Source organism: Lotus japonicus, chromosome 3 (genome assembly GCF_012489685.1).
Source record: "Lotus japonicus ecotype B-129 chromosome 3, LjGifu_v1.2".
NCBI lineage: Eukaryota > Viridiplantae > Streptophyta > Magnoliopsida > Fabales > Fabaceae > Lotus > Lotus japonicus.
Window position 1 is genome coordinate 2,725,828 of NC_080043.1, and position 23,287 is coordinate 2,749,114.

General features: G+C 35.3%; 2 protein-coding genes, 1 long non-coding RNA gene and 1 pseudogene across 7 annotated transcripts; 2 read left to right on the plus strand and 2 right to left on the minus strand.

Moving 5' to 3' along the window:
• The first annotated feature begins 872 nt into the window (after window positions 1–872).
• On the plus strand, window positions 873–3,282 carry LOC130742507 (uncharacterized; annotated as a pseudogene).
• A 2,660-nt stretch (window positions 3,283–5,942) lies between these two features.
• On the plus strand, window positions 5,943–8,428 carry LOC130748495 (uncharacterized). 4 transcript variants are annotated; one of them, XM_057601721.1, is made up of 4 exons: window positions 5,943–6,134; window positions 6,930–6,984; window positions 7,097–7,424; window positions 8,213–8,428. In XM_057601721.1, the coding sequence occupies exons 3-4, from the start codon at window positions 7,154–7,156 to the stop codon at window positions 8,290–8,292; spliced, it is 351 nt and encodes a 116-aa protein (XP_057457704.1). In that variant the 5' UTR covers window positions 5,943–6,134; window positions 6,930–6,984; window positions 7,097–7,153; the 3' UTR covers window positions 8,293–8,428. The 4 variants fall into 4 exon arrangements, with proteins under 4 accessions (XP_057457704.1, XP_057457705.1, XP_057457706.1 ...); XM_057601722.1 differs by having other exon boundaries at window positions 7,104–7,424; XM_057601723.1 differs by having other exon boundaries at window positions 6,933–6,984.
• A 2,981-nt stretch (window positions 8,429–11,409) lies between these two features.
• Window positions 11,410–22,533, minus strand: LOC130742511 (nicotinamide/nicotinic acid mononucleotide adenylyltransferase-like). The gene is made up of 7 exons (XM_057594607.1): window positions 22,100–22,533; window positions 21,689–21,772; window positions 21,389–21,473; window positions 20,803–20,882; window positions 20,130–20,237; window positions 11,610–11,668; window positions 11,410–11,509 (listed from the first exon to the last, which is right to left on the minus strand). Exons 1-7 carry the CDS (start codon window positions 22,127–22,129, stop codon window positions 11,410–11,412), a joined length of 546 nt encoding a protein of 181 aa, XP_057450590.1. The 5' UTR covers window positions 22,130–22,533.
• Window positions 14,633–17,118, minus strand: LOC130749052 (uncharacterized). Of its 2 annotated transcripts, none has more exons than XR_009022836.1 (5): window positions 16,963–17,118; window positions 16,236–16,422; window positions 15,684–15,883; window positions 15,064–15,183; window positions 14,633–14,956 (listed from the first exon to the last, which is right to left on the minus strand). It is a non-coding gene; the product is annotated as an uncharacterized LOC130749052 (long non-coding RNA). The 2 variants fall into 2 exon arrangements; XR_009022837.1 differs by having other exon boundaries at window positions 16,236–16,432; window positions 16,963–17,114.
• Window positions 22,534–23,287: the final 754 nt, after the last annotated feature.

The following is a 23,287-nucleotide window of genomic DNA, read 5'->3' on the forward strand; positions in this document are numbered from 1 at the left end:
AACCCTAATTTTTTAATTAGAAACAATGAAATGTTAAAAGTTAAAACGTGCTCAAAATTGAAACAGTGAAACGTCAAGACTCAAGAGGCAAGAACTCACGTTGAAACGTGCTTTGCACTGAAACGTCACCACTCACCAGTCACCACCGCCGGTCCGTCGTGCGCCGTCCGCGTCCGGCCGTCCGCCACCCACTGTCCACCGCGCCTTTCAGGCTTCATCCACTGTCCACACCGGCGGTACCCTTCTTCTCTCTTATTCTCTTTTTTATTTTAAAGGTTTGTTTTTTCTTACTTTCCAGTATGCATCTTTGATGGAAACTTTGAAAATTTTAGAAATAATTAATGAATTATGAATTTATGATGTAAATTTGTATTTTCTTCAGTTGTTTGATTACTGATTATTGATTTACTGTTCAATTGTTCATGAATTATGATGGCTTTGGATTGTTTTGTAATTTTGTTGTTATTCTTACTTTCTTAGTTTCTTATTTTGTACTGTATGAGTTTTTGACATGTGAAAATTGTAGAACTGATTGATTGCCAATTTGCCATTTGCCAAGTAGTGGAAACCAGTGCACACTGCAGCAGTCATTTTTTATTTACCAATTCAACTTCAACGTTGCGGAATTGATCAAGAACAGTGAGAAAGTGAGAAATTTCACTATTTCAGGTTCTAAATTTGTTTTCATTATTTCCCTATGCCTCCTAAATTGCCTCCTAAGATTAGAAAGTTTGATTCTGGATGTGAGAAACGTAAGAAAAAGAAGAGACTTGATGAGTTAACTCGATCTCAATCAGGAGCTCTTAATAAATATAAGAGAACCACAAGTTCCCATTGAAAATCAAAATGTTGATGTTGGAATTGTTGAAAATATGGAAGAAAATGATAATGTTAATGCTACTGAAAATGATAATTTAGATGCTGAAAATATGGAGGAAAATGCTACTGTTAATGCTACTGAAAATGTTAATTTAGATGCTGAAAATATGGAGGAAAATGCTAATGTTAATGATACTGAAAATGTGAATTTAGATGTTGATAATGCTAATGACAATGGTGATGATATAGACATATTTGATCCAACAGTATGGGATACTCTTGAGTCTAGAATGATTGATTTATTAGCAACAAAAGGTCCTAAAAGAGATTTGTCTATTCTAAAGGGTCCTAAAGATAAATCATCTAGACGTTTTACGGCTAATTTGTATACTAGAGTTTTACCAAATGGAGAGAAATGTGATAGAGATTGGCTTGTTTATTCTAAAAAGCTTGATAAAGTATTTTGTTTTTGTTGTAAAATTTTTAAAAGAGGGTTTGGTAAAGGTCAATTAGCAAATGAGGGTTTTTGTACATGGTCACATGTTGGTGAGAGACTTAGAGAGCATGAGACAGGCATGGAACATGTTCGCAATATGACTACTTGGTATGAGTTGCGTAAAAGAATGCAAAATTTTCAAACTATTGATAAAACAACTCAAAGGTTGATTGAGAAAGAAAAGGAACACTGGAAAAATGTTTTAAAAAGAATTATTTCAATAGTGAAATTTCTTGCTAAACATAATTTGGCCTTTCGTGGTTCTAATGAGAGATTGTACCAAAATAGCAATGAGAATTTTTTAGGCTTAATTGAAATGTTAGCTGAATTTGACCCAATTGTCCAAGAACATGTTAGGCGTATTACAGATGATAATATTCATGTTCACTTTCTTGGGCATAAAATTCAGAATGAGTTAATATTTTTGCTTGCTTCTGCAATTAAAAATGAAATCATTAGAAAAATCAAACAAGCAAAATATTTCTCAGTGATACTTGATTGTACTCCTGATGTTAGTCACCAAGAGCAGATGTCTTTGATAATACGATATGCGGATATTTCGTCAAATTCTGTTAGTGTTGAAGAATCTTTTTTAGGATTTTTGAATGTCAATGATACATCTGGTCAAGGGCTTTTTGATGTTTTACAAGATGAATTGAAAAGTCTTGATCTTGACATATTTGATGTGCGGGGACAAGGTCATGATAATGGGTCTAATATGAAAGGCAAACATCAAGGTGTGCAAAAGAAATTTTTAGACATAAATCCAAGAGCCTTTTATACTCCGTGTGCTTGTCATAGTCTTAATTTGACATTGTGTGATATGGCTAACTCTTGTGCTAAAGCTAAAGATTTTTTTGGCGTTGTTCAACGCATTTATACTATTTTTGCTAATTCTACTAAGAGATGACAAATTTTGAAAGATAATGTAAAATGTTTGACTCCAAAATCATTGTCATCCACTCGTTGGGAGAGTCATGTAGATAGTGTTAGAGCTATTAAAACTCAAATGTCAGATTTTAGAGAAGCTTTACTTGAAGTGTCAGATAAGGATCTTGATTCTAAAATAAGAAGTGAAGCTAAATCCTTAGCAACAAATGAGCTTGGTGATTTTGAGTTTTTAATCGCGATAATTATTTGGTTTGAAATATTATCTGCAATTAATGTGGTTAGCAAGCTTTTACAATCAAGCGATATGGTTATTGATGTTGCTATGAAAAAAATAACGGGGTTGATTTCATTTTTTAAGGAATATAGGGAAACCGGTTTTAAAAATGCCTTGAGTCATGCTACGGAAATTGCCATTGAATTGAATATTGATCCAATCTTTCCTCAAAGGCGTATAATCAAAAGAAAAAGACAGTTTGATGAGAATTTGAATACCCCATCAGTTGAGCTATCTGAAGAGGAATCATTTAGAGTTAATTTTTTTCTTTACCTTGTTGATCAAGCTATTGTATCTCTTAATAAGAGATTTGAGCAATACCAACAATATGAAAGTGTTTTTGGTTTCTTGTTTACTTCTCAAAATTTAAAAATCATTGGACAATGCAACTTTAGAGTCTTGTTGTATTCATTTTGAAGAGGCATTGAAACATAATGAGCAATGTGATATTGATGGGAAAGAATTATGTATGGAGTTAAGGTTACTAAGAGATATGCTGCCTGTAGGTAATATTGGACCTATTGATATATTGAGATTTTTGAAAGGCATGGATTTTTTCCCTAACACAATTATTGCATATAGAATTTTATTGACTATTCCTGTGACAGTTGCCTCTGCAGAAAGAAGTTTTTCAAAATTGAAGCTGTTGAAGTCTTACTTGCGGTCTACCATGTTACAAGAAAGGCTTAATGGGTTAGCATTGATAGCAATTGAGAATAATTTGTTGGATAAAATACAATATGAAGACTTGATTGAAAATTTTGCTTCAAAAAATGCTAGGAGGGAGGCTTTTTTTAAGTAGTTAAATTTTTTTTTGGATAATATTGATTAGAATATGACATTTTGTTTATGTTAGGCACATATTTTTGAAGTTGTTGATGCTATTTAAAATTTAAATAGATAATGTTATTTAAAAAAAATTATTAGGGGTCCATTTTTAATCTTTGCACAGGGCCTCCAAAATGTCAGGACCGGCCCTGCATCTAGAGAATTAAACTGACATACCACTTGCTTCAACTCAAAATCCCACATGCTAACTTCAAGCCATGGAATAGAGCTAGTAGCTCCATATGTAGATTTTCAATCTGCTTGTGTCTCCCAAAGAAGCCACCACGACTACAATTCAAGTCATCTTGAATGAGCCCACTAAAGCCAACTCATTTAGCTATGGCATCAAAAGTGTTTAAAAAAACTAGTATAAACTCTGATGCCAGTGTTTGAGAGAGCTTATGCAGACAACTTATGACCTACCATAAGTTGTTTTGAGCTTATTTTCATAAGCTATTCAGGATAGCTTATGGAAAAGAGCTTATGTCATAAGCGCTTATGGTCATAAGCGCTTAATTAAGCTATCTTTCCAAACGAGGCCATAGCCTTTTTTGTATATCCATTGAACCACATTAAACGCACATACTTATCCAAACTACCATTTGAAGATTTTGAAGAGAAAAAACGTGCATATATGATACACAGATGCATATACAAAAAGGTTTATTTGTGTTTGGTTTCCTCTTTGAGAACTTTAAAAACAATCCTAATAGAATAAAATCATTTTTGGATGAAAAAATAGATGTTTATAAGTTATCTTTTGAGATGATTTTGTTACATGTCCTACATTTGCTAAAGATAGAACATTGATAGTCTTTATAAAGGTAATGCAAACTTCAACTCTTGAGCTAGCTTTTGTGGTTGAGTATAAGTCTCCCTAGTTATAATATATTATAGTCACAAAATCAATTTTGCTAAATTCTATAGAGAGTACATTATAAGTTATCCTACAACAACTTTTTTTTCGTAAATGTATCCACATATAAGTTATCACTTCACTTTCAACACACTTTTATTATAACCAATTTTACCATCATCAAAATATGCACAAAGTTTCAACTTGTGCCATTATGTACCCTACATACTCACAAATATATAGACTTGGCACAATCTATTATAAGACCTTTCTATACATTAACAATGAGTAATATTGAGATTAGACAAAATACCATGTCTATGTGACTTATGCTTTGTTTGGTAGGGCAGGGTGGGATTTTGACAGGAAGGGGAGGGTAACTCCTCCTCTTGTTTGAATGTCCAAAATCCAAAGAATCTCCAATTTAGGGGAACTCATAAAAACAACTGGATTTGGGGATTTAGAGGGTTTTCAAAGATATCCAAAATCGTCCTTTCCTTTTTCAAAAACTCCCAAACAAGGAGGAAAGTTTCTCATAAGCCTCATTTTTTCTTCATTCTCCTTCAAAAGTCAATTCACAAACACGATTTTAGGGTTTTGAGAAGCTCATGTAAAATGATCATTCTAGTATTTGATAATAATGCACACTACTCATCCATGCTATAGAATAAAATAATTAATCTATGTTATGGTTTTAGCTAAAAGAGATCCAATATAAATAAATTGAAAGGGAAAATAAAAGACAAAAAAATGCGAGAGGGAGGGAGAATTGAAAGTAGTGGATGAGCGAAGAAGAATATGGATAATGTAGATGGAACAGAAAAGAAAAATCTCACCTTAAATATGAAAACCCCCTCTATAAAGAAGGAGAAACCCCATTAGGAATGCGTAGGAAACCTTCATGAGGACCTCCGACGGCATGCGAGGGATGAAAATTCTCTACAACCTAGAGTTTGTGTCTGTTAGAGTGTTTTTGCTATTAAGTTATCGATTTTGTTCAAAATTATCTCGTTTTACTTAAAGCATTTAGATGTTGATTCTTCATTTATTAGAGCTCATATATAAATTGTATGTGAAATAGATATCTGAAATGAGCAATTATGCACATTATATTATCACATAACTCAACTTAGTGTAAAAGAATTGATATAAAAATGATTAATTTTAAAATAATTAAGGCTTAAAACTTTAGTTTATATCATAAGTGATTTTAGTTTCTTTCCTCTTGACATTTAAAAAAAAAAGTTTCTTTCCTCTTGATGGACGCTATAGGAACTAGTTACGCTCGGGTTTAGTTTGCTTGATATTTTTCTTTTCTTATTTTTGTTTCTTAGCCTCTTGCATAAAAAAAAAATTAACATTTTATTCGGATAACTAAAATTAAATTTAATATGTGACAAGGAGCAATGGAGCATGGTTTCTGAGTCTTATATTTAGATTAATTATCATGAAAACTTATAAAAAAAAATATTTTAGAAATTTATTTGGATTTGACCAATAAGTGAGAGACTTGGAACATATTTAATTTAACCCAATTTCACTATTAGAGTGAGTTCGGAAAAAAAACCAACCGAACCAACTAACAAGCTATTAGTTCAAGTAGTACAAATTGCCCTTAAGTAATGTATCAGGTTCAATTTTTGTGAATGGAAAACAAAATTCGATATGAGAGTTTGCCTCATTGTAATGTGAATATTTTCAACTCGAACATGCTCCGTTGGAAAATACCGAAAAATAAAAAACCAAACAAAATCAAAATCAGCAACCTAATTCCCAAATTGAAGCATAAGGTTGTAACACTCACATTTTCGGTTTATATCCCAAGTTGCATCGCGCCATTTTCGGTTACGATTCCATGCTCACTGGTTTCTCCAATTTGTAGCTCCGGTTTCGAGTTCACTGGTCTCAGGCCTGCGTTGGTGTGTGAATTCATACAAGTTCCCTTATCATTCATTGCTGGAGATGATGTGGTGAGTTTGGGCACATTACATTGAAAATGAAGATACAATTGAATGTGAGGTGCTTGTGTACAATTCTTCATTTATAGGAATATTAATGAGCATTCATATTCATTATTTGTCTTGTTCTTCTGTCTAACTATCATTGTATTGTATGGGGAGAATTAGAAAATAGGAACAAAAGAAATTGTGGAAATATAAAGTTTGATCCAAATCTAAGATAGATGTGAATGTATTGCTATGTTCTTGTTTGGATATTTGTTGCTGTGCAAACAAGTATTAGCACGCGCTTCGAAACAAAAAGTGAACGGAACTCTTTTTATGAATTAAGATGAATGTTTGTTCGCATTACACTTAACTAGTATTCAAACACGCATTGAGACTTGGTGTGGAAGAGAGGAGCTCTTAGGTTAGCCCTTAAGAGTGTGAATGATTGAAGATGCCTTCCCCATGATTGGAGAGTGCTTTAACGTCTAGAATTTGTTGGGTCTCAAGGTAGCTATTATTGAGGGTTTTACTGGTGTCTCTTTGTTGCGATTATAGCTACTCGTATTGATTAGGGAGTTTTATTTCCTGAGGTATGCTTAAGGTAATTAACGATTTTTTGGTAGTTAAGATCTTAAGCTTCATGAGCTTGAATTTTGGAGGGACTAGTGCCTTGTGCAAAGTCTCCAAACTAGATTACAGTTTGCATGAAGATTTTTTTGTTTTTGAATGCAATGTGAATTATATTATTATTTAAGTAATGAATTTGGTATATTATTATACTGCTATTGTTGAAGCGATTGATTTTTTTTTCTTATGCAGCAGAACCTTCCCTTAAGTGAAATGGCCTCAATCTTCAACAACCAGCCAATTGAGTGTAAGTCTATGCCTGCCCTTCTACTTTGTGGTGTTAAAAATTCTGGTTCAGTTCTCTCTCGGCACTCATCAGATCTAAATTTAACGTGGCCCTTTTTTTATTTCATTTGAAGGTCTCAGATCATTTTGGATTAAAAATCTTAGGAGCAAAGAACTAAGGAAGATTGGATATGGCAACTAGACGCGTTCATTACGCTCCTCTTGCCACGGATGAGGATGATTATATTGCTGCTAGAAGTAGACCATTTGACCCCCGATTTGATTATATCCCAAAAGCCTTGGATAAAGTTCCCTGGAAATCCATTGTCCTTGCACTCTTCCTGTTATTTCTCGGTACAGGACTACTATTTCTGTCATACTTTATCTTCACTGGTCATATGGGGGGAGAACGGTCTCAAGCTTATGGCCTTTTAGCCCTTGGCTTTCTTAGCTTTCTCCCAGGTATGTTGAAGTCTCAAGATGTTGTTACATGCATTGTTTACGTGTGCAAAGTGCTTTGGTTGAATAAATATAAAGAATTAGGAACTTTAATTGTTTATGACAACTCTCTGAGGCTGAAAATATGCTTCTGTGTATATGTTAATAGTTATGCATTAAGATCTATCTTGGCTGCAACTGCTTTCAGCTTTACAGTCAGAAATACAAACCAGCATACAGGTTTCAATCTTGTCAATGTTCGAGTGAATTTGGTCAATTGGAGGATAGTGGATGCACCTTATGATTTGCAGAGATAATTCTAATAGGAACTGAATTTAATATGGAATTAATCAAAAGATAGAAAAGCTGTAAATAAATTGTAAAACAGAAAAGCTTCTGCCTTATAACTAGGATTACACATACTATGAGGCATACTACTCTGTATCCAGATCACATGTCCTAATTTCCTGTCCCAGCTTGGGATGTCATTTATAGTAACACAATTTAGTTAAATAACAGTGATATCTCCATCCGAATGGATATGGTTACCATTACAAATTAATGATTTCTTTCAATCACTTATATATGTGGAGTGATGTTGCTTGACATGATTTTTACCTGTTTTATTTGTTCTAGAACTTTTATGCCTGGCTACTTTTCTTTTTCATAAATAGAGAGTAGATTTAGCTTATATCTGCCATGCAGCCTCTTTATGGTTATCACCCTTTAACTCTGCTGAAATGAACTTATCTTGCATGAAGATTTTTTGTCGACTAAACTTGTTGCACATGTTGATTGATTTTTTGGTACAGGCTTTTATGAGACTCGAATTGCATATTATGCATGGCGGGGTGCCAAAGGATTCTGCTTTTCTGCCATCCCTGATTATTAGAGCAGTTGAGCTATATTTGAAAACTGTCAGTCATCTTCAGATTTGGCTGCTACCCCGTATGCTTCAATGGTTTAGATGGAATGACACTATAGAATTGTGTGAATCATATTTGTTATTTAAGTATTTTTTGGTGAAATTAATCTATAGGCCCTATAGACTGTAGTTTTACTCTTCTTAAAATTTTCTTCTTAGTTTTCTTAGCTGTTCTTGGTAGATTAATCACCCCTCTATCATCCTTCTTCTTAGATTCCTTGTATGTAGCCTTCTGTGCATCACTTAGGTCCTCTCCCTATCCTTCAACCTCATTCTTGACTATCTCAAGCACATCTTGATAGCCAAACACCACCTTCATTTGAGTGCTCCACCTGTCATAATTCTTTTAATCAAAGAATGGAAGCGTAACTGGAACGTTCCCTCTTGAATTGGCCATGGATCAATGACAGCTCTTGATACCAAATCTGTTGAGGCTTTCTCTCACTCACAATAACACATACACCAGAATAGGAAGAGAAAGGAGATAATAAAATGAAAAACTGAAGTGCACTTTACACTTCTATTTGGTTTACACATTACACATCCATTTACAGGGCCATATAGAGAACCCTTATTAACTAACTAGCTAAGAACAATTGTAACTACTACCTAACTCCTATAAGAAATTTGAAATTATTAACAATAAGGAATCAAAAACATAGAGCACACACAAAAGCTCAAATATTACATTTCAACCATTCAAATAAACATTACATGTTGAACAAAAAAAAATATTACAGGTAGCTAGAAAGCCAAACATAACATTACAGGAGAAAGCCAAACATAATATTACAGGTAGAAAGCCAAACATAATAAGTTCTTTTGAACTGAGACCCCTTAATCAAACGCTTCTTTTTGTCACCCTGACCTTCAAGCCATGTTTCGTATGAAGGTTAATGGAAAGATAAAGGCCAAATATTTTCCAAGATCAGATTTTCTAAGAGCAACGTGGGGATCCATTCCAACCTAAGTTTCACATAGAGCCATCATAGCATAGGTGGTTCAAAAAGAAGGTTTTTAGAGGATGGGAAATGGAGAAAATAAAATTACATTTTTTCGCCTCTAGTAGAGTTGATGTGTGATTTTAGTCCTCATGACATAATTCTTTAGCAAACTCTCACTTTTTAAAAGGCTTATAAGCATTTTTTTATACCCTTTGTGCAAGTTTGGTCATAAAGCTTTGAAAATTGCATTTTTAGTCCCACACATTTAACTTTGTTAGCACTTATAATTTTCTATCCAATTTCGTCAAGAATTTAACAGAGTTTGGGTAAAATAATTAATTAAAAATTTATTAAAATTAAAATTCAAAATATTCATAAAGTTTTTCGTCTTCTGCTCTTCTTCTAAGATCTTCATCATCTTTAAAAAAAAAACAAAAAACTCATCATCTAGATACTTTATTTCTCTTCTTCTTACAAGCTCTAAATTAAGAGCTTCTAGCAGCAGCCCACACCCCCACCTTCATTTCCACTGGTAATCCAATGCCCACTATTGAGAAGCAAGAAGAGAAACCCCTCAAACCAAACTCGGTTTTTTTTTGCAACTAAACGCAATTTAAAGTATAGCTGCAAATTTCAACAGATCTGATATCAGATGATTTTAAAAATTATGAGATCACCACAGAAAATCAAGATAGAATATTTGGAGATTTATGGTGGAATAAAAAAAAATTGAAATTCAAAAATCAAAAATAAAATAGCAAATGAATGAATTTGGCTACGGGACAGAGCTCTTATGGCAAAACGACAAACATGCAATTACTTTATTTTTCTCTTCAATTTTGTAGTTGACTCCGTATTGATTCGAGACTGCAAAAAAAAAAAAGTTGAAAGTGCGTTGCTAATTTTTTACTACATAATTCTGCTTAGAATTATTCTTACCAGACGCTGCAATTTACAATTTTTTACTGCAGAATTCAGCACAAAATTATCCTATTACCTTAACCAAGAAGTAACAATCCCAGACTCGTTCAATAAATTAAAAGGAAAATAAAAAAAGAAATGTGTGTTTCGCACTTTAAAGTGCGTTGGCAACGCACTTTGACAGTGCGAGCGAAAAAAAAATTAAAGGCATTTTCGAATTTTACAAATATAAATATGTATGAATAGATGTGAGGTTGATGACAATAACAACTACTTGTGAGAACAATTGGACTCATAAAGTGGATCATGGAAAATGAGGGTTCTTTAAATACTTTTTCTTCCAATTGAAACTACATAAATTGCCATATAACAATGACTAGATTTCATAAGATGAGTTTTATTTTCTGTGTAAACCCTAGACATTCTCTACTAATACAATTATGTTCGAAATGGATATGACCATTATAAATAGCAAAGCGCTGCATTCACAAAGACTCGAATGAGAAACCCCTCTATAAACTAGAATAATCCTACAACTAATGGTTGTAAAGACGGATTTTGTTGGGGAAGAACAAAAGAAGGTATATATAATGTCAGATGAGGATATCACTTCATTTTGGCTCAATAGACACAAGAAGCTTCTTCCTCAGACATAGACATATGTACTTTCGAATAATGTTAGGTTTCTCATTTATTTCCAGCTCTACCTCTTTAAAATGTGAAGAGAAATGAGAGAAATAAGTGATATGATATGTGATGTGACAAGAAATGCAAAAAGATAGAAAGATAATAGATGAGAGAGAAAATGAAATGTGAATGTATCATTATTCATGTACTTTCTAGTGAAAACTGCCTCCGAAAGAAATTAGGGAAAATTAAGTCCCAAAATCAAAACACATTCATCTTTTTAATTATGGATATTCATGATGTCATATCAGTGGAAGCTAACATTTTGCACTAATGAACCATTACTAACATTTTGCACTAATGAATCATTACTGGTTTAGTGTTTGTTAGTATTTTTTATTAAGTTCAACGGGGTAAAATCTTGCTTCTCTATTCCATATTAAACTCAATGTTGCAAATTCTCTTTTAAAGAAAAAAAACGTTGCCTACACTTTCTTGAAATTCTTGAAATCAGGTTTTCTTTTGTACCAACGTCAAAACAAACATAAACTTTAGTATGCCCGCGCTTCAACTTGGTGGCTGAACCTATTGATCATGTTATTGAGTTCAAGTATAATTGATGCTCTCTGATATAGTCAATCACTTCATCCGCAGTAAGGTATTTTATTGATAATCCTCTTGCAATGCAATGCCTGAACATTAAAAAAGGATAATATTGAACAACGTGTCCCTTCAATAAGTCATTGTGTTTTAACTTTTAAGTTACAAAAGAAAGCAAAATCATATTATTACCTTACTCTCGTTGAGCTGATCTGATTTGGTACAAGTTCATCTACAACTTCAATATTAGCCTAAAAATAGCAGTGACAAAATTAAATATGAATAAAGCTTACTAATAGAGCAAATCATTCAACAACTTATTCTTTTTTTTTGAACGAAACATCAAATGGATTAAATCATAGCCGGCATAGAAGTCAAAATATCCGCCTGAAGAAGGCCATACAAACCCAGGGACCTTCCTCTATCCAAACAACATCTGAGAGGGTAGAGGCGTTCCGGGCCATAAAATCAGCACAAGTGTTTCCCTGCCTACGAATAAAAGATAAAGCAACATAATCAAACAAATTCAACAGACCCTTACAATCTTGAACAACAGAGAATAAAAGAGACCTTCCAACACCCCTATTCCAAGCATGGAATAACTGTAAGCTATCCGTCTCAAACTGGACACGCCTGAAGCCTAACTCTGAAGATAAAAGCATGGCCCAACGGAGACAAAGGGCCTCCGCCTCAGTCGAAGAAGCTGCTACCGTGGGATATGAAGAAGCTGCTGCCAAAATTTCACCTTGCGCAACTCTAGCTACCAAACCCAACCCAGCAAACATGTCATCACCAAGAGAAGCATCCACATTTACCTTGACTATATCAGCTGCTGGCCGTGTCCAAGTCCCTATGCCCGTCCGCTCTTGGCGCGCGTCGTCCCGTGCTATCGCCGCTGGAACACCTAACGCGGCAACCCGATCCAACACCGTTTGGCATTCCTCCCGCCGTTCCTCGAAAAGCCACCTATTCCGCGCCTCCCATAAACAATACAACACAGTCTGTACCTGAGAAATTACCCAGCTATCACGCTCCCTAAGCACAGCTCTCATGAAGTCCATAATCTCCATTCCAGCTCCCACATGAACCCCAAGATGCACAAACCAACATCCCCGAGCAAGCGGACACTGCAGGAACAAGTGGCTAGCACTCTCCTCCTCATGACCACACACCGGGCAACTGGGATCAACATCCAGGGACCTCCTCCTGAGGCTTGCACGCGTGGGAATAGCATCCACGCAAATCCGCCAAACAACCTCTTTCACTCGCGGGATAGAGCTCGATTTCCAGAATTTTCTCCAAAGGCCCATATCCAAACCAGCAGAGGATGAGCTTGAGGAAGATGGGGATGCCTGACTTGCTGAACTCTGAAGGAAATCATAGCCAGAACTCACCGTGTAGAGCCCATCAGAAGTGTGCTCCCAAAACAGCAAATCTTCAGCTGGATGAAGAGGTAAAGGGACCGCCAAAATATTCTTTGCAGTAGCAGGACAGAAAGTCCATTCAATCAACTCTTTGTTCCAAACACTAGCCCCAGGTTGGATAAGGTGAGCAACCGTCTCAAGCTTAAGCTCTTCCACCACATCATGCCTAAAGTTAATGGGCGAGCCATGAGGAAGCCAACGATCCTCCCAAATTCGGACATTCAAACCATTACCTATGCGCCATGAAGTCCCTCTCTGAACCAAATCAGATGTTTTCAAGATGCTTGTCCAGGCATAACTCGGACGATAGCCTTTTCTGGCTCCAATCATGTTGCCCCTCGGAAAATAAATTGCCTTGAATACCCTACTAAGGAGGGAATCTGGATGGTTATGGATTCGCCACCAATTTTTCGCCACGAGGGCTAGGTTGAAAGATTTAAAATCCCGAAATCCAAGACCACCATTCAACTTCGGCTAGCAAAGAGTACTCCACTTAACCCAATGCATACCTCTTCGGGTCACATCACCACCCCAATAAAAACGTGAAATCATACCTTCAATCTCATTACATAAACCATCTGGTAAAATGAAACAGGACATAACATATGACGGTATTGCCTGTGCCACAGCTTTGATCAACACCTCTCTACCTGCCCTAGAGAGTGTACGCTCTTTCCATCCTTTGAGTTTCTTCCATACTCGTTCCTTAACGAACCGGAAAATTTGGTTTTTAGACTTCCCAATGATAGTAGGGAGCCCCAAGTACTTGTCATATCTTTCTACTGCCTTTACTCCCAAAAGCTGTTGAAGCTCATAATAACAGTTCTCTGGCACATTTCGGCTAACTGAAAGCATGGACTTATCCAAATTAATCACTTGCCCAGAAGCACGCTCATAGGTTGCAAGAATGTTTTTTATACACTGTCCAACTTAAAAACATGGAAAAATGTGATTAAAAGAAAGGATATATTTGGGTAAACAATTTAATTAAGTGCTTATTGTAATGCTTAGTTATAAGTTTATTTGAAAAATTTATTGAAATAAGCCCAAAATAACTTATAAGTAGGTATAAACGCGTATTCATAAGTTAATCTGAAATGCTTATGAAAATAAGCTGAAAAAAGCACATATATAAATTGTAATGTAAGTTGTAACATCCCGCTTCATATGTTTATTATAATTCAGAAATAATTTATAATAAGCTAATTTATAAATATATGTTGAATGTATATGTGTGTGTGTGCAATTGTGTGAATTATTAGATAAATTGTTAAATAAAATTAAGTACTAAATAAATATAGATGAATTATGAAGAATAATTGTGAGATAGAGCTATCTCATAATATCTTCAATCACTACCAGAAAACAGTCATTTAGCGACGGACCAAATCGGTCGCTAAATGGGCTAAATCGGTCGCTAAAACCTTTAGCGACCGATTTTGCGACTGATTTTTGTTGGTTGGTATTTCACTCGTCGCTAAATGTTGCGACCGATTTAGCGACCGATATAGCGACGGACTTGTAGCAACCGATGTAGCGACGAAATTTAGCGACAGAATTTAGCGACTGCATTAGCGACGGAATTTAGCGACGGAATTTAGCGACGGAATTTAGCGACAGAATTAGCGACGGTTTCAGCTATAATATAGCGACGGAATTAGCGACAGATTTAAAAAGTTAGTGATGAGTTCAGTGACGGTAATAAATATAAAATTAACAAAAATAATCAGTTTTGTGACAGATTTTTTTAGTGTTAAAAATTTGAATATAACCATAATCATCATTGAATCATCACAAAACACACAATCTTAACATATCCACCTAAATTCATCACTGAATCATCACAAAAAGTATACCATGAACTACTTAAACTAGTCTAGTAGATTACTAACTATTACATTAAACATAGTCTATTACATTAAATATAGAAACAAAGCTTGACAAAGTTTTCATGGAAAAGCACCAAGATCCTCCTCATTCTCTGACTCATCAGTTTCTAACTCCTCTTGATTTGGGGTTGGCATTGGTGGTTGTTGCATCCTTTCTTCCATCATTTGTTTTACCATTCTTTGAGTCTCCTCCATAATAGTGTTTCTCAATTGATCAAATTCTGATCTTCTTACCCATTCAGATGATGAAGAACATGCAAGCAAAAGAAATTAAATAACATACCCATTCAAACTAGCATTAAACATCCAATGTTAAGAAATTAAATAACATACCTTAAGCAAAAGATCAAAGTATTTGACTTAAGAGCATCAACAAGTGACCATTTGCGGGAGAAATTTAAAAACCATGTAAAAGAGTTTGCAACTCATTCATACTCTCATCCACCAAAAAACCTGTAAACACAAGCATAGTTTAGAGGAAAGAGAACTTATCCCATCATTGAAGACTATATGCATGGTTCCCTATTTTTTCTTTTAACCAAATTCACTAAGTTAGTGCTTATTAAAATATTTACTTTATGTATTAGAACCAATGAGAATCTGAGATATTACAAACTTACAAAAAAGCAAGAAAATGAAAGAATGTCTGCAAACTGAATTTCTTATTGCCTGATGTGGGGTTTAGTTTCAAACACTTGATAGAAGAAGCCCATGTAGTTGTTAGGACATCACACACCTCCCAGCATACAACCCACACACACAAAGAAAAAAAGAAAAAAAGAAAGAAAAGGTCTACTGGTTATTTTTTTGATCATTAAAGGAAAATTTCATATTGGTAAAGTATCTCAAATCTCAACGTATTCATGAGACTTTCATTTTGCAGCCTAGAATGATGTCATTAGTGTGAATGCATTAATAATAACATACAGAGTATCTAGGACATAACATGTCACCTTGATTCATTGCCCTTAACGCACTGGAAAATGCTGCATTACTCCCAAACCACCAGAGTTCAGTTCTAGCATATAACTATGAAGAGGAATTCAGACTTTTTAGCTTGGCTTTGGCTGAATCAAGTTGTTTCTGCTCCAATGTTGTTGCTACATGAATGTTTGTACGAAAAAACAAGTTCCCATTTCTGTGATAGACACCTCTGGAAGAAGGAAGGTCTACTGGTTATTAAAAGAAAGAAACCAATGTAAAAATTCTATTGGTTATTATAAGTGGCAAGTTTACTCAGGATCAAGTGAAATACATGATGCATTTTGATATATGCTGATTGCTGAATATTCAGAGTGGATAAATTGTGTTCTCTTGGATCTAAGACATATAGATGCTAAGGCCAACTAGTTCTGACTTGATATTTTGCAAGATAGTAAAAATCAGACACCAACACAATGATAGACTCAAATAATTTGACCGAGCATATACATCTGAATCAGTCAGGACTCACTAGGGAGAACATTGAAGAAATGATAAACCTCATCTCCATCAAGGGCACCTACCTCTGTCAAGTAAACATAGCAGCAGACTTGCTTGAATGTTTCAGTGTTAGTCGAATGTGCATCATTGCTTTCAGTCCTTCTATTTCTTTTTCTTGATTTTGGTATATTTTGCTTCACAACTTTGTCATCCTTAATCTTGCAGTTGACAACAAATACTGCTCTATACTGGGTCAAATATTTTTCATCCCTGCAAGAAACTAATGAAGCTCAGTCTTTCAAATCTTAAGTCATCATCCCTTGAACAAAACTAGCACTTCTTTAATGTATTTGAATGGTTAGTTTTCCAAGAACAGCCAGGGAAAAAAAATCCATAGATACATTAAACTAGAATCTAAAGAGCACTAAGCTTCCAAACAAACCATTTAGCCACAACCATTATCCAAACCCAATTGAGGACACTTTTAAATAGCCAACGAAACCCCCAGCCAAGACAAACACCCAACCAAATAGAACACCCCTTACTGGAACAAAAAAAATAAACTCCCCCTAAAAGATTGTGCAACCTGGTTTACTATCCACAAAATCAACTCACAAACCATATAACATGAAATAAATACCCAAGACATCAAAGAAATATTTGTACAAAAGCACAGCAACAAGAATCACACCTCCCACGCCACCACCTCCCACGCAAAAGAAAGGGAGTGAGAGAGAGAGAGAGGGAAGGAACACAGAGGAGGGGAGAAAGATTCATGAGAGTAAAGAGAGCAACAAATTGAAGTCATACCAAGAAAGCAAGAACCCTAACAATGGAGATCCTTCAACCCATCAACTCAAGGTGGACTTCAAGGTGCAACTGAAGAACCATCTTGCGCGGCGCAGAGAAGAGAGCGAGAGCGTCTAGAAGCAGAGGTATAGAATTTAGATTGACATTATGAGTTTTGATAAAATTAGGGTTATGTGACTATAAGCAACTTAGCGACCGAATTAGCGACGGAAATTTCAGTCGCTACTATATCCGTCGCTAACTCAGTCGCTAATAGCGACGGATATATCGGTCGCTAAGTAATCAGTCGTTGATACAGTCGCAACTTTGCTTCGTTAGTTTTACTCTACTCTTAGCGACGGAAACAACGGTCGCTAATTATTCCGTCGCAAAATCGGTCGCTACTAGCGACGGATATGTCAGTCGTTAAATAACTCGTCGCTATAACAGTCGCTACTTTGCTTTATTATTTTTATTCTACTTTTTTTGCGACAGAAATTTCGGTCGCTAATTATTCCGTCGCTAAATCGGTCGCTAATAAGTCAATTTTGAAATATGACCAAAATAGCATGGATTCCGTCGCAAAATCGGTCGCTATTTGTGACTGAAATATTTCGATCGCTAAATCCGTCGCTAAACAGCGAATTTCTGGTAGTGAATAATTATCCTAATAGAAGAGTCATGTGAACTCTTATCATTCTCTATTCAATCCTAGAATAATTTATGAAAGACTAAAGTGTGAGATTCTTCTGAAATTCTCATTCCCAATCTCTAACTCTGAATTCTTATGAATTTTAGAGAAGAAAATCATGCACCATGATCACATCTCATTAGTTTTAAGTGGTGTAAAATCACATTATGAGATAAAACTTCATCACATCCATCTCACCTCCAACCGTGCCTATATAAGGCTAAGAAGAGAGTTAGGTGACTCTCAAACTCTCTCATTCTAGAACTCTCAACAGACATCCTCGATCATCACCATATATCACCATCTTCGTCCTCTTCCTTCTTCCTCAACTCTCATTCAAACCCTGTAAAACTTACTCCACTGTGTTTCTGGACTCTTGCATGTGAATTCTAGTCAGAGAAACGAAGCAGGCACAGAGGTTCGTCAACCACCGTTTTCTCCGGTGAGCCTCGCCGGGAAATTCCAAGAATTTGTATTTCTTTACATTTTCTTGTTCTGCATCTTCTCCTAAGCCTGAATATCACTTTTGTTTGAAGAAAAATTGAATTTCTCTTAGTGAACTTTTCACTTTATGGTTTCAGCCAAAACTCCTCATGCATGTCTAATTTTCGATTATCAGAGCTGTTTGAACCGTTCATTGTGTCTCTGGAAGCTTGTGGATCATATTGGAACTCTTGCATGAGTGATTTAAGGGCAAGGTAAGCCAGGAGAGGGATGGATTTTTCCATCAACCTCTCGCGTTCATCATTCTCCTCGTAAGGGAGGTGAACCCTGGCCTCAGAGGCTCTGCATGCCTCAGGTCAGTGGCTGTGTATAGCCAATGAGTCCAGCATTCATGAGTTTATGAATGTGTGTCAGATTATTGTTTCCTTATGGAAGAGTAATGACACGGGTGTGGGGGCATTCATTGCATATGCATATGGTTATGACTTGTGACTATTGTGTGGCATTTATGATATTGGTTGATATATATATGGAATGTAAGTGTTTAATTGAGCGTAGTTGTCCTTACTGGATTTATGTCTTCTTTCATTTATATGTTTGTTCATGCTTGAAATGTTATGTATCTAACCCTTGTAACTTTATTTTAGATTGTGACAGGGACAAGAGAAATGGCCTTGCCACCTGTTGGGACAATTCATGCTGATTTCATCGTTCCTGAAGGCTGGGAAGTTGATCCAGCCTCAGGGATATGTACATATGTAGGAATGTCAGTGTTCTGGTACCGAGAGTCGGGTTCTATGGCGCCAGGATACCCAGTAGCTTTACCTAGATCATTCACTTTCCGCTTGCCAGCTCGCTACCTTGCCCCACATTACTATCCGGATGTGGAGCCATCAGCACCCCCTGATCCACCAGAGCAGATGCCTATCCCAGAGCCAGAGATTCCAGCAGTAGCTCCTGTCCATAATGGACCTCAGATGCAGACAACGGTGAGGAACAACGTTGCCATTCCACGGAGGACGGGTGGCAATGCTAGAGCGTATCGTGCTAAGTTCAACGGAGAAGAGTTGTCTGGTACCGTGAGGATTCCAGTCACTAGGGAGAGCACTCCTAGTGAGGATGAGGAGGACTAGTGGCTCAGAGAGGTGGAGAGGGTGGTGTGGGGTGACTCGTAAGTGTGTGTTTGTGTACTTTGACTTAATCTCTGTGTTGCTGACTATTTGACGGATGACTGTGTCTGTACTTATGTATGACGACTTGTGGTACTTGATATGACTTGACTTTGTAGGCCGTGTGCATGGCCATGCCCATGTAGGCCTTTGCTGGCCTTTATGCTACGCTTGTATAATATAACTATGTTATGTTATTGTGTCTATGGTGTTGGTTAGTTTGCATAGAGAAGTAAACCATTACGGTTCCGTTTGTGTAGAGTAAGTGTGAGTAAACACGACTATATGAGAGTGATGTGAAGAAAAGAAAAGAGAGAAGTGAAGTAATTAGATAATTGAGAAGAGTGGATAAAGAGAAAGAAAGTTTGAGTGATGGAAAAATATATATAGGGGAAGAAAAAATATATATAGGTAAATGTGAAGTGTAAGAGTAGATAATGTGTTTTGGAGTGAAGTGAGGTAGTAGAGTGTTAGGGGGTTCCCACAGAAACTATTCTTGTAAATTTATTCAAACACTTACATATGTTTTTATACTATACGATTATCTCAAATAATCTCTTCCAAACACAGTCCAAGTCTAGTCCTGTGAATCTTGTTTCATAACTAATCATGGTTGAGAGAGGAATTGATCAACTTTAAGTTTTTAACCCGTTACTACACACACAGGTTATAAATTTTTACCATCAATTTGAAATTCTCATGCAGACACACTGACACAACATGCCTTTGCAAGCCAGCCCATAGCAAAAATAATTAACAAGCCTGTAGTTTGACCTCAATGTGATCAAATACAAATGAAAAGGAAAGAAATAGAAATTTGAAAATGTCCACATTTCATTTTAAACGTGTATAGGTAAATAGGACAAGTTTGAAATGTGATGTACCTGATTCTCATTCAAAATTTCATCATCGCATATAGTTTTCTCCACATCTTGTCCTTCTCTGCGAATGCAGACTACTCCAAATCCAAAATCTCTGCATATAGTCTTTTCCTGAAGTAAAAATATAAAATAACCAAACTATTATCCATCGTTTCCATTACCTATGCCAAATCACTTGACATATAGATTTATACTCCACCCAGGCCTTGTATGAAGAAGAAAAACCTCTGAACTTAATAGGCATACCAATTCTAACAATAAAAGCGTCTCAAAACCAATCTACTTCCTATGACTTTGAATTCTTGTACCATTTAAGTGTGGTTTACCAAACATACTGTGTGGATTTATCTACAGTGTCAATGAGATGTTAGCTTAGCCCTTACCATCTTTATGGTTGATGGCAATGTATCCTAGGAAATGTATTTCAAGACTTTGTAGTAGGTGATTTTGACTATAGAACCATTTTCGCCCTCCCTCGTCAACCCGTCTCCTTGCATTTCTAGGCTACTTGTGATGTTAGCAAAGTGGTCAATGCTTATTGAATTATGGTTTGGTTCTGTAGATTGTTCGATTGTACCAAAAAGGGTCTAGTAGAGATTCAGCGTAGAGAAATGACACCCTTGGATCTAAAAATAAATAATATAAGATTTTTCTATTCTTCTCAATGCATAAGTACCTGGTCACGAATCCAGAATCCAGGAGTGCCAAAAGAATGGAGGAGATCAGAACCACAAACAAGCATGACCTTGAGGAATTCTACACCAATCAATACTAAAGAAAGTCAATGTCTTGCTTTTACATCATAATCAGAAACATGTATACAAATAAAAGAAAGCATGAGACTTTATCAAATGAAAGGAACCACTAATGAATCTTTTAGAGTACAGTTACAGTCACATTTACAAACAATGACATATAGACCACTTTTGAAGGCTTTAGTATCATACAGAACCGAATAGGCCAGCCATTCAAGAACTCACATAGCACAATGAAATTTTAAAATACTAGTACCAATGGACCACCAAAAACAAGAGGGAGGAAAACATGATCAAACCTTAAACCACATTTTAATTGGTTAACAAACAAAGAATTCCTACATGAACCACTAATGCCAAGCATTACATTTTATTTTTTCCAAAAGTAAAGAGACTAGTGTTGTTTCTCCTGTCCATTGTCTAAAATTTTAGGAAGGGACAGGGGAGCAATCTGAGGTGGTAATTAGACTAATGTGCTTTTATTGAAGACTTGTTTGTTTAGCATACCTCTAGATACCAACCCTGTCTCACAAATAGAACTGTGGACTGTGGAGAGAACAGTTAAAGTGCGCTGATATGAGCTTTGATTTGCCTGTGAGAGTTTATAGCCAGATAAAAATGAAAGTATGAAGAAACCAGGCCCACCAGACTGATATATTTCTTGCAAGTTGCAATACACATTACACATTATATAAGCACCATCTTGCAAATTCAGGTGTTTCAACAATGAAACTTTACTAACTATATATGCATGACGAATAGTAAGACATCTGAAATCTAGCAGATACTATAGAAAGAGCAATTTACCTCCCATGGATCAACCATTACAAATTCTGAACTTTTGCAGGCTAGATGACATAATCGTATTCGATGTTCAGCAGATATTAAGTTCTGTATCACATATAAAACGCAATAAGACCAATGTGAAACTAATAGTATTACTACATGATATAGGTAAAGAAAAAAGGAAAATCATGATTGTATGAATAGCTGCTTAGGATTTGATCTCCAGGGACCATGTCTAAATGCATATGAGAAAAACAAATTAAAAATTAAAGGAGTATTAAACCTCAAATATATTGCTCAATGCTCATTGAGTCTCATATAACTTCAGTGTTACCCCCAAATGCTAAGCATATGTTTTTTCCTTATTCAATAATATAAATTTCCCACAAGTTTCAAAGATACACGTGGGAGTATCTAATAAAATTATAGAACCTTTACATATCTTTTTCTTGTATGCATCATTCACAGGTGACATGTAACCTCCAATTACGCAGTAGCCTTTGGAAATCAATGCATCTCTTGCAAGTTCTATCTATGGATAACATAAAGAAGAAATTAAGTGAAATAGAAAACAAAGGAATCAATCTAACAAAGCAAACATCCTCCTCCTAACAAAGCAAACTATATATGCATCTTTAAACTTTAAGATAAGAAACAGACAGAGGAAGAAAAAATCAATGATATGCTTGCTTGATGAAGATTGAAGATCCCTATTCTGGCTTGCACTGAACCGAGTTCACAGCCTCCGAATGAAAATCATAAGCGCAATCTCAAATACAAAAACATTGAGCTGAAATCTGATCCAAATGGAACACCGGAAGGCGAAAGCTCGTACGAGAATGAAGGAAAAAACGTTAAATTGACAAATAAATGGATAGAATAAGTCATATTAATCTTTTAAGTTTGATCATTCATTATTAAATCAAACGTTCATGATTTATTTTTACTTTTCTTACATAATAAGGGCATTCTCATAAGATATATTCACATGGTAATGTACAAGAAAAATGAAAATAATATATATGTTTGATAGTGTAAATGTTTTTTATTTAAATTGTGTTACACTTACACCAACTAATTAAATTAGCTTTTAAAAAACTATTTAAATTAAGAATTTAATGGATATGCTACTTTACGCTGACAGTGCATTCTCCTTTAAACCTTAAATTAAATCAAAAAATTAATTTAAATCACATTTTTAAATCTGATTGATCGTTAGTGTAAATACTTTATTTGTGCAACATGTTGATGTAATACGTTGTCAATAGTACACATAACTTAATCTCTTATATTGCAAAGTTAACACAACTAACCCTATCATTAAAGAAAATATAAAAAATTACCTTAAATCAAAGTGTTGTTCTACGTTCTATAAATGACTTGAACGTTACCTTAAACTTATATTATAGGTTACCAATACCATTAATCGTAATTCAGTTCTTGCCTTCGCTATAATTTCCACAATGTTTTCATATTTATTATATTAATGTCCTGATATTTTGAAGCATAAACAAGCACCCCCCCACCTCTCCTGCACCAAGTCATCAACAATATACAACCTTGAAACTAACATTAATAAAAATAAATGTGGCGATGTAATTGTGTTTTTTAATCTAGTTG

Excerpts from the sequence above, each read along its gene's own strand:
- LOC130748495 (XM_057601721.1), top strand. The coding sequence starts at position 7,154 with ATGGCAACTAGACGCGTTCATTACGCTCCTCTTGCCACGGATGAGGAT. Across the intron at positions 7,425-8,212 it reads CTTTCTTAGCTTTCTCCCAG|GCTTTTATGAGACTCGAATT; the intron begins GTATGTTGAAGT and ends TTTTTGGTACAG.
- LOC130742511 (XM_057594607.1), bottom strand. The coding sequence starts at position 22,129 with ATGATGCATACAAGAAAAAGATATGTAAAG. Across the intron at positions 21,474-21,688 it reads TAATGGTTGATCCATGGGAG|GCAAATCAAAGCTCATATCA; the intron begins GTAAATTGCTCT and ends AAACTCTCACAG. Across the intron at positions 11,510-11,609 it reads ATCAGCTCAACGAGAGTAAG|GCATTGCATTGCAAGAGGAT; the intron begins GTAATAATATGA and ends TTTAATGTTCAG.